The sequence below is a fragment of the Temnothorax longispinosus genome, chromosome 3 (assembly GCF_030848805.1).
Source record: "Temnothorax longispinosus isolate EJ_2023e chromosome 3, Tlon_JGU_v1, whole genome shotgun sequence".
Lineage (NCBI taxonomy): Eukaryota > Metazoa > Arthropoda > Insecta > Hymenoptera > Formicidae > Temnothorax > Temnothorax longispinosus.
Window position 1 is genome coordinate 23,064,448 of NC_092360.1, and position 15,034 is coordinate 23,079,481.

Here is a 15,034-nt window from a genome sequence, read left to right on the forward strand (position 1 = left end):
CATAATTTATATTCTTTCAATTCTTTCGCTTTCAAACAATTCTATTTCTCATTTTTCCGAACTTTGCACTAATAGATTTCGGTAACAACATTACTGAAATGTTTAACATTACAATATCAATATTTGTAATTTATGTATTGTATTGCAGGCTAAATACTAATTCGTTATTAGGATTATTTTTCAATTAAAACTAAAATCCAGTTACAAAATTTCATTATATATGGAGATTATATTATATAAAAAAATCACAATACAAATTTGTTTAAAATATTTATTTTGTTCATCTTTTTCCCACAATTAAAGTTCATTTATTTCTAAAATTATATTTATTATGATATTGAACATTCCAAGTCACCATTCTTTGGTAGACAATCAAGCGTCACGGCAACAGCTCTCGTAATGTATGTCATTGTTCCGTAACTTCCACTAGGAGCAGTGTCATAAAAGTGTTGACAAATATATGCTGCTCCACCACAGAGAAGCGTTCCCATAGCTGTCATCTCACGTTGCTCCTTTGGCTTAGCACAGCATAATGTCGCGTCACCGTCAATAGCCATCTACAAATTTCATGATTATCTTTTACTTTTTAAAGATGAGAAAAAACAGTTTACTTTTTAAAATAAAATGATAATTTTCTTATGTTATCTACATGCATTTTACATTAGAACTATTATGTGTTTCTAATATAGAAAATGTGATTTATTTTCAATCAACATAGAAAAGGATTCGTTTTAGATAAAATAAATCGATAAAGTCAATTTCGATTTTAATAAAATGACAAATATTGTTTTAAATTTCTGTATCGATAAGTGCTTAAATTACTTGAAAGAATAAGATAGTAAACTACTTTTTCCTAGTTTCTATTATACGTTTTTCTTCTAGGGAATTTTAATAATTAGATAATATAATAACACTGCATTGTTAATATTACAAATATAAAATAGAAGAATACCTGATCTTCCAAGAAAATAGCGTTTGCTTTATGTACCAAATGTTCAACCTCGATCAGACCACCTAAAGATGGCACAATGTTGTATTCAGTCACTAATGTTAGTACCATTAAAGCCTCGACGACAAGTTGACGATATTCCGGCTGTGGTATTGTATTTAAAACGGTTTCCACAGCTAATGCAAATTTCAACTCGCCAGATGTCATTTCCTGCGTGAGATTTTGAGGCAATACTCTTCCTTCAATCGCTAAACCATGGCACTGTTGAACATTAATTAAATGTTTATGGAATTACAATGTTGGAAAAAGCTTAGGTATTACATTTACATATTATTTTATTAGATAATAATAATAAAGATAAGATTTACAAACTCACCTTTTCAAGTACTTGCCACACACGCGGATAGAAATCTCTCGGCACTCTGTTTAATGCACCATCTAATCGTCGCCTTCGCAACCACTGACCTTGACGATCTGTTTCTGCCTCACCAGTATCATTCGGTTCAGCGCTTAAGAAACCACCGATTTGAGATTTCTACATAAAAGAATGGTATTCAATTCTATATATATTCGTTCAACTTATAGATAGTATAAAAACATGAATTAATTATGTTCATCAAATGTTAAAAGAAATATCAAAAAGCCCACATCATATAATAAACAATTAACTGCCAAAATAACTGTATCATATATGTAATAGTAAAATTAACTCAGAAAAATAAAAGATTTAAATGTACTTCTGCATGTGTTATAAATTAAAATATGTTAGTACAGTGGTTGAGATCCAAATCAAATATAGCTTTATATTGTATGTATACTGACAATATTACCTTGCTGACTCTACTTGATTTGCAGCTAATGACGGAAAAGTTGCCACGACCAACTGCGATATAAGCACATATGATCATTATATAAATATTTTAATGCATACTTTCTTAAATTTTTAATTAACCACAGAAACGTACCACTACTAATAGCAAATTCTTTTCCGCTCATAATGTGATGCAGCAAATTTTTCATCTCGAAAGGGGACAGATTTAGCAAGTGCTCAGAAGCCTCTTCACCGGTGCAGATTAACGTTCGCGACAATTCTGTCGCCATAACTTGTATAATCAAACCGACGCGTAATCTCAACATCTCCATGAATAGTTGTGGCTCTGTTCTAATAAACATTGCCAGATAAACAAGCAATTCCTGTGTCAACATAGCCGTCGACTCGTCGTCACCGTACGCCTGATGAATCAGAGCTCGCAGTTCATTCTCCGGTAAAGGCGCGACTATCGTGTGCTCGTTGCTCGGTGGCATGCCAACAGTAACTTGCTTCTGTCGTACTAGTAGGTCGGTAACCGCTTTCGCTAAATCCTCCACTCTTTTACCCAACATACCTGCGCTGTGTCGCACGATACCCCACATTTTCTGTTGACAAGCCTTCTCATAAAGACTTTTTAACAAATCCTTCACCAAAACGGGGTGTCCCTCTTCCAGTACGCCCGTATCAAAGAGTAGTCCTTTCGAGTCCACCTATGCGTTATTTACATGTATTTAAAATAATCTTTATTACAAATTAAAATTAAAATTAAAATGAAGAGATAAATATACTAACAATAAACTGTAAAATATCTCCTTGTTCTTCAAGGCTTTCCGTTTCACGCAGCATAGACAGCAATTCCTCCACTTCAGTCTCGGCATACTGACCCTCAGATATTGCTCTATGTTTCGTTTTGGGGGAATTTTTCCACGATAACAGCTCATCTGTTGGCGATGGTGTGCGTTCAATCGTCACTGGTTGAGTGGCGTTGAGAGACAATGTAGTATCCGTCACTTCAATAAATGGATTTACAATTAAAACAGAAGAATGTCTACGGTCTTCCCCTGCCATTCCAAGAATTTCAGCTGAAATGGTTAAATAAAAGAAGTTTTTAATTTGTATAAACTTAATGATATTATTACTTATCGTATTAAAATATTGTGTAAATAAATCCATATGTAAATACGTATTAACAAATTGTATCACATATGATGTAATAAGTGTATACACATAATAGGTATATCTGATAATCAGACAGAGGTATGGACAATAACGACAAATCACATAAAGATTTTTTTATCATAAATAAATATTATAAAATTATCTTTGCGCTTATTAAAAATTAGATGGAAATTAAACAATAGAGTATCCAGTTAATACACTTACATTCTTGGGAGATGGTAACAATCACAGCAGTAGGAAGACATTGCATTATTGTTTAAGAATCCTCTTTAAAAGACATACAATCGGCACACAGTTAGAATATGAAAACCATTCCATCTGGGATTTTTTTAACTGGAACAAATGTTGCTTACGTTCGACAGCTATGGATCGGGTCTTTTTTATCGCGCCTTTCACGGACATTCTGCGCCGCAGATTTTTCGCCCCACGTATTGGACCAGGCTTATTGAGCAGTCCTGCACGATGAGGGAATGGCCGCATTAAATGTTCCTCTAAATATTGTTGGATCTTGTAAACATAAAAAATGAGAGTAACGTGTATCAATTAAATATGTAAATAAAGATTTTATGTTTAATTGAATTTATGCTATGCACAAGAAAATAACATTAAAAAAGAGATATAACATTAAAAAAAATTTATAAGACAGTACATGTTTAGTCATTTTGCAAATAATTCTGTTAATGTATATTACACGTTGCAACTTTATTTTGAACAGATATGCCATTTGAATTTTATATACCTGAGGATTTAGTTTGTCAGGACGGCCATCTTCGGAACTTCCCAGGAAACTAAGATTCGTGATACACGACGTGCTCAGAAAATCGTTCAAATTTCCCAATGACACTCTAGTACCGTTGATATAGCCGCTTTTAAGTTTTTTCAGGGTGGTTATCATAGCTAACGGTATCTTACCTTGATCTAAAAAAAAAATCGTTAATTTTGATAAAAAAATAAGTAAGAGATAAAGTGCCTTTTGACACTGAAAACGATAACTTCTCCATACAAGATATCACAAAATTCATGCACAGAAATTATAGTAAAAAATCACAGAAAACTGGACAATAAAAGTGCATGCGATATTTTATTTCAGAACAATGTTTAAATAAAGATAATTACTAAATGTAATTAAAGATTATTTCGCATAATATTGATGCAAGACAAAAGATTAACATTAATACACAGACAAATAACACTTCAATGGCAATTCATGATTCACTCAAGTTTCAAACTTGTATTTAAAAAACTATTGCTTGAAATAAGAAGAATTGTTCTCGTTACTTATTTCTCCATAAATTTTGCTACTATAGCAGAATTTTTATATCTGAATTTTATGATACCCTGTACATGGTTTCTAACAATTAATTTCACGCTAGCACTATGCTATACAATCCTATGTAATAATCTCCGACGAGCTTTTTGTTGTAGGATGAGATCTAAAGCTTCCGACGAAACCGTACCTAAATGATTATGAGTAGCGACAAGGGTTACAGTTGGTCTGCCGAGCATTTGCTTCCAGTTGATTTTGAGGAAGGCCAAGGTGGTTGTAAATGTGTTCACAAGCAGGTCGACGTCGTTTGTTGTGTAGTACTCCTCCGTGTCAAATTTCTAACACATGCAACACACGCGCATACCACCGAACACATAATAAGCCATATCAGGATAATTCAGGATAATTCTATTGCTTGATGCTTGAAGATGAAATGATCTCGCCTCGAATATTTTGCTTTCATCCTGCACTGTATCAGCTCAACATCTTCAATATCAATACAACTCACAATCGCGTTCACTTTTGAGGTCCAAGTTTCCAAGTCATGTTAGTGATGAAAAGAATAGAAACATAACATGAAAACTAAGTAAAAGCTCATGTCGTAACCCTCTATGGATAATATTATATACTAATTTCGAAACTAAATTACATTACCAAATCACAAATAGAACTTATATTACGATACATATATTACTAATACTACGTTTACGCGAGCGTTACTTCTGTAGTAACTTACGATAATTCACTCGTTTACGCGGAGTAAATTATCGTAAGTTACTACAAAATCCCGTTTCGTATACGTAAACGCAGTATAAGACATATACGATACAGAATCTAAATAACTTTCAGTGTTCAAAATCATATCCAGTAAAGCCATAGAGAGTTAAATAATTGTTAAATGAAACCATGACAAAAACAAACGCATGCAAGCAAATATTAGTTGTTGCGGACAGTCACAGTGTTTGTAAAAAACGAGATTTCTCGCGCAAGAAATTCGTCAAAATTTCTAGGAGCTACAAAATTTGTTCTAATCATGACAACTTCAACGACTTCAGAAAGCCTAAAGTAACGGCTATAAAAAAAGAACTGATTCCGTGAAATCGTTAAATTACCTAGATGAATATTCTTGAGGGGCATGACCACGAGAGGCCGGCCCAACATATTCTGCCAACTAGACTTCAAGAAATTAATTTCACCTTTGAATATGTCAATCATGAGCTCATAGTCCGATGCGATGTAGAAGCGGGTCATATCTGTCAACTAGTCAATTCGATGCGAGAACAAGAGGAAACATAAGAAAAGAAGTAAAGATACAAAGAGATGGTGGGGCTCTCCATAAAGAGCGTATATTTACCTGCGGTGTGAATGCGAATATCTTATCGTTTAAGGAATACAGTTTACTAGTGCTGAGAATCCCTACGTCCCTTGACTTACGTCCTAACAATCCCAGTTTCTTGTTGCGTCCTAAAAAAAATATTATAAAACATATAATTTAAATTGTGCTAATTGTGTAGCAAGCTATTTCTAAAATTATTTGCAATTTTGTTGAGTCATACCTAAATATGTGTATAAATGACTGAGAACTTTTGCAGGTTGCACTTCAATTGGTGCAACTTCTGCAATCGTTTGTACATGAATATCGTGCTGCGCAATTTTTTCCCTGATTTCTGTGTCTTCTGCCAAGATGACTACTTGCACCACGACATCCGGCTTTTTCTCGCTACATAATCGTCTATTTAAGGGATCTAACTCACCAACCGCGAGAAATCCCTGCAAATTGAAACAAATTATTGAAAAGAGTTATGAAAATATCTTGTTATTAGTATGATAGTTAATATCAATAATTTTATCAAATACAAATTTCTAATAAATTGAAATATTTCGTATACATATATACCACAACACACAGAAAGAGCAGATCATATTTTCAAATATTTAATATTTGTAATATTTTAAATATTTGTATATAAACTAAAGAAAAAATGATGTCTAGTAACAACTTTAAATGTGGCAATTTAAGGGAATTTCTAATTTGCCTCAATTATGCTTCTGAAAGTGTGTTACCTCTTGTAGCAATTTTCCTAGAATATAAAGAGATTGCGCCCATTTAAATGGACATCTACCCAAAGCTATTCGGTTTTGGCTACCGGGTTCGGCATACTCCGCTGACACATCCTCAGGTGCAACTGAGTATAACTCAGGCACCAATTTCATACCATCTTCTGTTTTAATCATTACGTCCTCCAATTGTTTGGTGCACATCTCAACTGCTTCTTTATTACCTTGGAAGCAGTAATCCAATATTAAATAACAGAAAAACAGCGGCCACTCACATTCGATATTCTCAAACATACGGAGTTCCCATGGCTCGTAATACAACCTATTTCCAAGGACATAATCATTAGTCAATGTAAATTCTATGAAAAATAAAAGTATGTTATTTCTATTTATTATATAAAAATATTACTAAATAAATAGTACCTATTGACATCCTCCTTTGGCGTTTTGTATCCATCTCTTAAAAATCTTTTACAACCATATCGTCCTTGCAATTTCTTGATAATAGCTTCGCGTGTTTCGTTAATTAAGTTAATTTCATCTACTGCGAACGCAGGAAAACTTATAATCGACAGCAAACCACTGTCCAACTCCTTGGAATTTGACTCTCTGGGCAGCATGGATTGCAGCACCGCTTGACACTTCTGTGCCTCGTCGGCCAAAACATGAATAACTGACGTAGGTCCACCTCTCGCACCAAACAAATCCAATTCGTTCATCGCCTCCATCGCGGCTTTGGCCATTCCGATACTGCTTGCATTTAATTCCGGCAAACCGTGATTCGTTTTATCCCCTCTTTCCCATATTCCGTAGTCTGGAGTGCAATAGGCAGATTCGATATAAAATACCAAGTTCTGAATAAAAGCCACCTAAAATTAACCATCAAATGTACAATTCGGCTTCTTAAATCAGTAAATCTGACGTACACGTACAATCACACGCGAATGCATTTATACTTGTATTAATTACTGAAAAATATCGCATTTGTTCAAGTTTACAGTATACGAGAGTCACAGATATCAATACCTCGTCCAGGTTGAAAATAATTTGTAAGCCAGAAGCTATCATTTGGGCCAGAATTAAAAGATACAGAGAAATCGCGTCGATTTGAAGATGTCCCCATTCGGTGTCTCCAACCACACTTTGACCATTGATAGAGCTGTACTTCGCATGCAAGGCGTCGTGTGGATTTTGAGTGGACTTGAACTTTTCCACCTTCTCCTTCTGCTGCATCATTGCCATCAAAAGGCCCCTCATTAACTTCACACAGCTCTGCTCCAGTTCGTAAGTCTTCGCCCTATCTTCGTCGGCATCTGCTATTTTTTTATAGGCCATCGACAGACCCCATACAGCGAGTATGCAATAAACATTATCCCGTATCCAGGCGTGATCGTTGTCGGTACTTGCGGGAAAGAGCCCAGTAACGGGATTCTGATGGTTCATGATTATCTTGTAGACGATCCGTTGGTAATAGTCCAAACGGACGCCGGAGTTGCTTCTACTACGCATTTTGTGCTTTCACTGTAAAAAAGAAGGAAAGATTACGACTCTGTACATTTTATGTTTAGACAGGTTTCTAGTCAAATTATAAATATACAGACTTGCACACACCACACATGAAGTATCAAATCTATTGTACCTTGTTAAGTCTATCTAGCTAATTTAATTACTTTTCTGTGTTGTTTTTATATATCGTATATACTTCTAAGTTAATCACAAGCTAGTTGAAATCAAATAACTGACTTTATGAGCGAAATACAATCGTGCAACTGAATACAGAATAATCTTAACAGAATAATTTCTCATGTAGATCTGTTGTTGTGAGTCACGAGGCGAAGGGTCAACTTGTAAATTAGTTACGATTATCGCACTTCCGGAGCGTTTAAACCATCAAGAGCAGGAGTAGACACGCAATTTCGAAAATTAGGGTTAAAATTATCGTGATTGATTAAGCTGCATGTGTACCTCGGTGGCGATTGTTGATCTTTGATTCCTGAACCGATCGGCACACTAAGCTCTGAACCGACGACGATGTCATGTGAAAAAACGGGAGAACTGCATTTTCTCGCGAGTCAATGAAGTGGCTATGACGGTGAGCTTTGAGACGCAATGTGAAACGAATGTCAAGTTAGCTCGATGCGTACGTATATCTATAGCGCTCCCAGAGATCATGCGAGGAGGATCCACGCATACGCAGACGTGAGAGATCCAGTCACGTGGGTCGTGGGTCACATACATATATTTCGTCATGATAAGTGGTACAGCCAGGCCCGAGGAAAGAAAAGATAACCCAGCCAGAAATGATTAGTTAAATCGATGTGAATTAATTCGACGTCGATGCGTCGATGAACAGTCAACGTCGAATATTTTGTCATTTTTGAGCTCATAATTGTTTTTATGTTAATTGAGTAACTAATTATGGAATACTTCTGTAAGATTTCTATGTTTTTTGGCCAATATTCCATATCGAATGTAAGTATAATATAATATCTGTTCCTAAGGGCCGATATCACAGTCTCCGATTAAACTCACTCTACAACTCTTTCTAACTGTCCCTCTAGAAAGAGACGAAGAGTGAGTTTAATCGGAGGATCAAGTTAATCGGAGACTGTGATAGACTTATTAGAGATAAAGGAACATCGTATTCCCATTATTAATTCAGAGAAAACAAGTTTTAAATAGGGAAATGATAGGTATCTTTTTTTAAGATAGAAAATAAAAATAGCAACCTGAGAGATTTATTAAGTTTTTAATCGAGTAATTTAACTGACACGTTTAATAGTATAACAACTGCTAATAACGGATTGTATCTGGTTTAAAAATTGGACACTAGAAACATTTTCAATACAACTCTTTCTAATCATTGTATCTTGGGACTTAGTGATAATAGACATAAGACGCTTTATCATTATATCAATTTAAGCTCCTGTTAAGTTGAAAAATGTATTAATTCCATTTTGACACAAACTGGAGATATGATGCTTTACCTCTAAAGTAAATATACACTGTTAAATTCTTAATTTCAAATTATACTCAATTTGAGTCATTCTTAATCATCCTTTTATAGGTCGCTACTGCTCCTCCTAAATCAATGAAGTTAAAATAATACTGTTTCGCGTTGAAATAATATATAAATTTCGACTCACACGGTAGTTAAAAGTAACAAAATGTTATTTAACTCAATTAAGGTGTTGATTTAAATTTCATGCCTTAATATTTAACAGTATAATTACGAAAGCACAATATATATGCATATTGTGCTTTTCGACTTTGCATTGATTCGATGTACCTATATAGAGTTAGCCGAAAGACGATAGAAATTTTACAGAAATATTCACAACTGTTCAATTAACATTATATACATATATATTACGTAATAACAATTATAATGAGATAGAAAATAAGAGACAAAGATATTTTCAACCAGTATTCGATATCGACGATTCATCGATGACACCGACGATTCGACTAATCATTTCTGGCTGGGAATGTGCATGAAAGAAAACAAGAAGGCACACACAATCGAGCACACAATATAAGAGAAGGAGTCCCCGTTGTCTACATAACGTGGCGTTTCGTGCATGGTTTTAACAAGTCTTAATTATTAATGCTTTATTGTTTGCCCGCGTCGCCGTGTGTCGGGATAATGCGCACGATAATACACGCATTGACGTCAACAGCATATAATGTGTATACTTATACGTGTTTCCCACTTACGTTTATTGCCCACATCCTTCGCGATTTATAGCCGTAATTCCAGTTGTCGTTTCTTACATTTTGTGCCTCGCGCCCGCTTCAATCATCTTTATAATAAGGTCGCGCGTTACGAATGCGAAAATCTTCGCGGCCCGTCGAATTTTAAGATCGCTTTTTTATTGTTAGATTTCGAGAGCGTTTCGAATCTTCTTAAATTCTCGTGCGACTTAGCGCTATGTATTGCATACGAATGTGAAATTCGAGACATTATTCGGGGATCGAGATTTGAGAGTCCAATTTCACGAAATATAAGTCCTCGTGATTTTCCTTCGATTCGCGTATCCGGCGTAGGTATCTCTATTGCGAATCGCCGATATTGCGTTAAATTCTGCGCATTTCGGCACGCGACTTTGTTGTATTTCGTATTGGGTAAAAATAGAGACGAACACACGTGATACGAGATCGCGTATAGACGGCCGAGGATGTCGAGAACAGATTCTGCTATAAATTTTGTCGATAGAAGCTTGCGAATTTGATACGTAAATATACACAATGCTGCCGGCATTGTTGGCAGAAGGCAGAATGCTGGTTGCAAATTTTGTCAACAAAATATGATGACAGAAAAACTTTGACATAGGTATTTTGTCTGTTTGACTATACGTGCAATTGGACGCAAATTGGCGGCGAAAATAGAGTAGAATCTGCTTTCGATAGCCAATCTACTTACTGTCAGCAGGCTCTGTCGACGAAACGCGAGCTTTAATGCAGACACGATTGATGCCAATTTGCTAATTTCTGGCCGAATTGGCTACCCAAGGTAGCAAAGTGACGTTACTCGTCGTCATTTTGAGTACGCCGCGTACACAATGACGGTTTTAACTTTTTTAACATTAAAATGACGACAAATAAACGCCACTCCTCGCTACCTGGGAATTTGCTGACAAATCGGACAGTTTTTGTTTACTGAGAATTGTACAAATCAGCGGTAACTTCTTTTAAATAACAATTCAGACCTGCAAGACCTTTTCATTTTGTTTTATATAATTATTATTTAAAAAAATTTTTTTCCCGGAATGTCATTTTTCTTAATATAATTGCATTTCGTAAAAACACACTCTGGCAATTAACAGCGAATCAAGTATACATTATATGTTCACGTTTATTGCAAAAGTACCTATTGCGAAGTTTTCGCAAGTCGTCATGGAAGTTTTCTCTCATTTCTAAACAATTGCACAATGTATATGTAGGCATATATATATGTAGGTCTGCCTTTGTATAGTTGAACTACTTCCTGCACTTAAAATAAAATGGACAAGAGATGAAGAGAGTATACAGTTAGACGTTGGAGAGAAAAAAAGCATAAACGAACGAATAAGGCTATATCGCTAACGAAAGTCGAAATCTTCGATTTGTCTCCTTTATCTTTCCCCAAAGTTAAAAAAAAAAAAAAAAAAAAAAAAATCGGTACATTTTATGAGACCATTGCGCGCTCGTTTCTCGCTGATCTGGGACACCCTGTAGATGCTACATGCTCGAACTCGAAAGAGCGAGAGAAACGAAGGGAGGGAGAGAAAGACGGAGAGAGAGAGGAGGGAAGCAGCGAAAGTGCAGCCGAAACGAAGAGAGGCTCGTTGTTGCCGCCTTCTCGCACGCGCGACAGTTCGCGGCGGCCATCAGCGGTTATGGACTGACCATCGGTCGCTCTCGCGGTGTTGCGGGCGTCGCTCCGTTCCTTTTCTTTTTCCTTTCCCCTCCTTATTTTGAGTTTCGTCTCGCGGGAGTGTCTCGCGTCTCGCGCGTGTCCCGCCGGGTTCCACGGACGGAGTTCTCGTGCACGGCTGATCCGGTCGGGATACCGCGCACGCGATATGGCCGTGTTCGATCCTCCACGCTCGTCGCTGCCGTTGCTGCTGCTACTGATGATGGTCACGCTGCTCGCGGCCCTAACCTCCTCGCCCGTCAACGCGGCGGCAGCTGGCGCGTCCTCGGCGCCGTCGGTGCCTGATGCTGGTCGCGATACTCGCGAGCCTCCTCCGCCGACGGTCGAGCCCCCCGATGCAACGGGTGACAAGAAAGCATTGGTAGGTTCGCCGTATAGCAGGTGCGCAATGCGCGAACGCGCATTTCTCCGTTTGCACGTGTGCGTGTGACAATTGCGCCGAATTTGTTTCTTTAGATTTAGATGTACTCTTGTGGTTCTCGTTTTTTCCTTTTCCTTTTTCCTTCTGCGACGACTCACAATTGCGTGTGCTCATTCTGAGTGTGGAAGGTATAACGGCGCAGCTACAAAAAAGAAAACAGAATTTTTACTTTTATCTTATTATTTCGTGTTTTTTATTTGCATTTTTTTCTTTTCACTTTGCGGTTCATGGTTTTCTTTATTCTTCTACGTTTTATGACTGTCTGCATATTTTTACCTGTAAGATCCTTCCTTTTCTCTTATTTCCTTTTGTTTTGTATTCTTTTGCTTTATTTTGTTTCAGTTCTTTCATTCATATCTGATTCTATGTGAGTGGCCTTATTTTATTTTTATTTTGTGTATTTTTTGTACTCTGCTTTATTTTGTTTCAGTTCTTTCCTTTCCTTCTGATTCTACGGGTGGTCTTCTTTTTTTATTTTTATTTTGAACATTTTTTGTGCCTTGCTCTCTTCTATATTTTATTTGAAATTTATTTAATTGTACTGCATATATTAAATATATCTTTTTTTATCTATTGAATTATCAGATCATGTCCTATCTTTCTGTGCTATCTGCGTTTATCTTGTGTTCATGTACTAGTATACTAACAATAAGTATATATAAATTCAGTATTGCTTTTTATCATTCTAGATATCTAGATCTTTATGATAGGGTGTGGATTTTTGCAATTTAAGAATGTATATTTTCTTACTCGACATAAGATAATTAGTCTTTGAAGGAAATTAAATGGTTCTTTTTGTAAAGTAATGAAATATTTTTCAAGCGGTATTCGAGCGTGGCAGAAGGAGGACCTATATTAATGTCCACTTCATCTCAACGTGGAAGCGTTGAAGTTACAACCGAATCGCTTGGCGAAGTCAGGACGAGGGAGAGACCCTATGCCGGTCGCACGGGTTCTGTGGTCGCGAGGAAGGGAGTTGAAGAGAAAATAAAACCGAGAAAGGGAGTGCCAGATGATACACCATCGACGAAGAGCATAGATCAGAATGTGGAAAACGTATCACTTAATCAGACCACTTTCGAAAGTATGAAACCCATAATGGAAAGTAGTCCTGCGATAGAAACAGCTCATATCAAATCTGAAACTTCCAACGTTAGTAACCCAAAATTAAATACCACTGATCCACGCCCCGATAGCTTAAATCACGGTATAAGCTCCAATGCAAGTTTGGTACCAGCAAATAAAACCACATCTCAGCCAGAGATTACGAATAGTAGTACGACAGCGCCGAAGGTATCCTCGCACATTGAGAAGCATATACCGAAGCCTAAGCCAACGGTGACGACTGTTGACGGGCCAGAAATCAATGAATCCATACCGCTCTCACGAACGAAGAATCCTCCGCTAGGCATGCCAAGGAAAATCGACTACATTGTGCCGGTTATTATAACGATCTTCGCTTTACCGATATTGGGCGCTGTGATTTTCGTATTGTACAGGCGCGGTCGAGATTGTTGGGATAAGAGGCACTATCGAAGGATGGATTTTCTTATCGACGGAATGTACAATGACTGAGAGCCATATAAGAAAAAAGTCTGTTCCACGAGATTAAATAGACGTTATGCAAGAGGCAATCAATCATCAATTCCCGCGTTCTTCTATGTTCTTCCATTTTTGTAAACGCAGATTTGTGCATTTTCTCTTGAAATAGTTAAGTAACGATATACTCTACATTGATTCCTTCTTACATAACGATATAAATGTCCCAACGATACCTATCATTAGAATATATCAAGAAAGATATCAAAGATCTTGACACTTTATGCCCTTTTATAAACATATTGAATGATATATCGTGCTAATTATAATATTGTAATAATGTCTAAGCTCACTGCATTGGTATCTAAATTTGCTATACAATTTTTTTATCATACTTGCCTTAATAATAATGTAGTGACAATTATAATAATTGTGGCGTGATAAGATTTACAATTGTATTGAAGGAGAAGTATTGTCGACGGCATTTTAACAACGGTTTTGTAAATAGTTCACTGCAGCTTCTAAATCTAACATAAGTTTCTAAAATATTTTTTAGTACATGTTTATACATATATATGAATTTATATGTATATTGAAAATTTCTCCTAAAATTTGTTTCTTGTTAACGTGAACAAATTTTAATATATATATGTTATATCTTTTCGAGGTGACTTTTCGAATCTTTTGTATGTAAATGTACGTGTTGCATTTGACGCCATCTCTCGCATTAGAGAATTTAAGAGAAATCTACCGAGGGTCCAATTGCCTAATCTGACAATAATAGTTGAATTTCTGCAGAGCCAGGATTGCGTCTTCGATTCAACAGAATCATATTGTGCTTTGAAAGTGCTCCCTCAGCAAATAGTATTGTGCGCGATTTTTTCCGCATGCAAAAACCGTAGTTTATAAGAACAGTTTAATGTATGAAATGCGATAGTGTACACAAACTTTACCAAAGAGCTACTCGATTTGTACATTGTAAGTTTGTTAGTTGCATTTTTTGTTTGTACTGTATTTGTAAGCTTGCATCTCTTTGCAGGATAATTTACAAATGTTTAGATTCACCTAGAAAGGATACTTTATGTAATTGCCATACGTACAGGATATCAGAGCAGACACTATGAAATGTCATCTCGCTATGTAAATATGATGGCCAATGATTTGTGAAATTATTCAATCTGTGTAAGATCTTTTGAGATTGCGATTTTTGAAAGCAAAGCGTTGCGTTTTAGGCCTTTGAAAGTCTATATTTTATCAAATATAGAAATATACCATGGGGAAAAAGCAATAATAATTATTATTTTTGTACTATGTCTATGTAAGAGAAAAAATATTCATATTGTTACAAAAAATATACATATATATTTGCAAATCGCACGTTGTTACATCGTTTT

At 36.1% G+C, this 15,034-nt stretch overlaps 2 protein-coding genes and 1 long non-coding RNA gene across 7 annotated transcripts; 2 read left to right on the forward strand and 1 right to left on the reverse strand.

Moving 5' to 3' along the window:
• Window positions 1-257: 257 nt before the first annotated feature.
• On the reverse strand, window positions 258-11,793 carry LOC139809975 (probable phosphorylase b kinase regulatory subunit alpha). Of its 5 annotated transcripts, none has more exons than XM_071773297.1 (15): window positions 11,653-11,793; window positions 7,291-7,785; window positions 6,688-7,133; window positions 6,271-6,586; window positions 5,763-5,976; window positions 5,561-5,670; window positions 5,319-5,466; window positions 3,679-3,857; window positions 3,293-3,446; window positions 2,553-2,842; window positions 1,915-2,470; window positions 1,780-1,832; window positions 1,326-1,484; window positions 953-1,210; window positions 258-557 (listed from the first exon to the last, which is right to left on the reverse strand). In XM_071773297.1, exons 2-15 carry the CDS (start codon window positions 7,771-7,773, stop codon window positions 330-332), a joined length of 3,594 nt encoding a protein of 1,197 aa, XP_071629398.1. In that variant the 5' UTR covers window positions 7,774-7,785; window positions 11,653-11,793; the 3' UTR covers window positions 258-329. The 5 variants fall into 5 exon arrangements, with proteins under 5 accessions (XP_071629398.1, XP_071629402.1, XP_071629403.1 ...); XM_071773301.1 differs by lacking the exons at window positions 5,319-5,466; window positions 11,653-11,793 and adding exons at window positions 4,397-4,544; window positions 8,230-8,381; XM_071773302.1 differs by lacking the exon at window positions 11,653-11,793 and adding an exon at window positions 8,230-8,381 and having other exon boundaries at window positions 2,553-2,770.
• LOC139809980 (uncharacterized) lies at window positions 8,560-9,822 on the forward strand. The gene is made up of 3 exons (XR_011731224.1): window positions 8,560-8,736; window positions 9,332-9,413; window positions 9,692-9,822. It is a non-coding gene; the product is annotated as an uncharacterized lncRNA (long non-coding RNA).
• A 35-nt stretch (window positions 11,794-11,828) lies between the features above and the next one.
• Window positions 11,829-15,012, forward strand: LOC139809978 (uncharacterized). Its single transcript, XM_071773307.1, has 2 exons — window positions 11,829-12,041; window positions 12,924-15,012. The coding sequence occupies exons 1-2, from the start codon at window positions 11,829-11,831 to the stop codon at window positions 13,674-13,676; spliced, it is 966 nt and encodes a 321-aa protein (XP_071629408.1). The 3' UTR covers window positions 13,677-15,012.
• The last annotated feature ends 22 nt before the right edge of the window (window positions 15,013-15,034 follow it).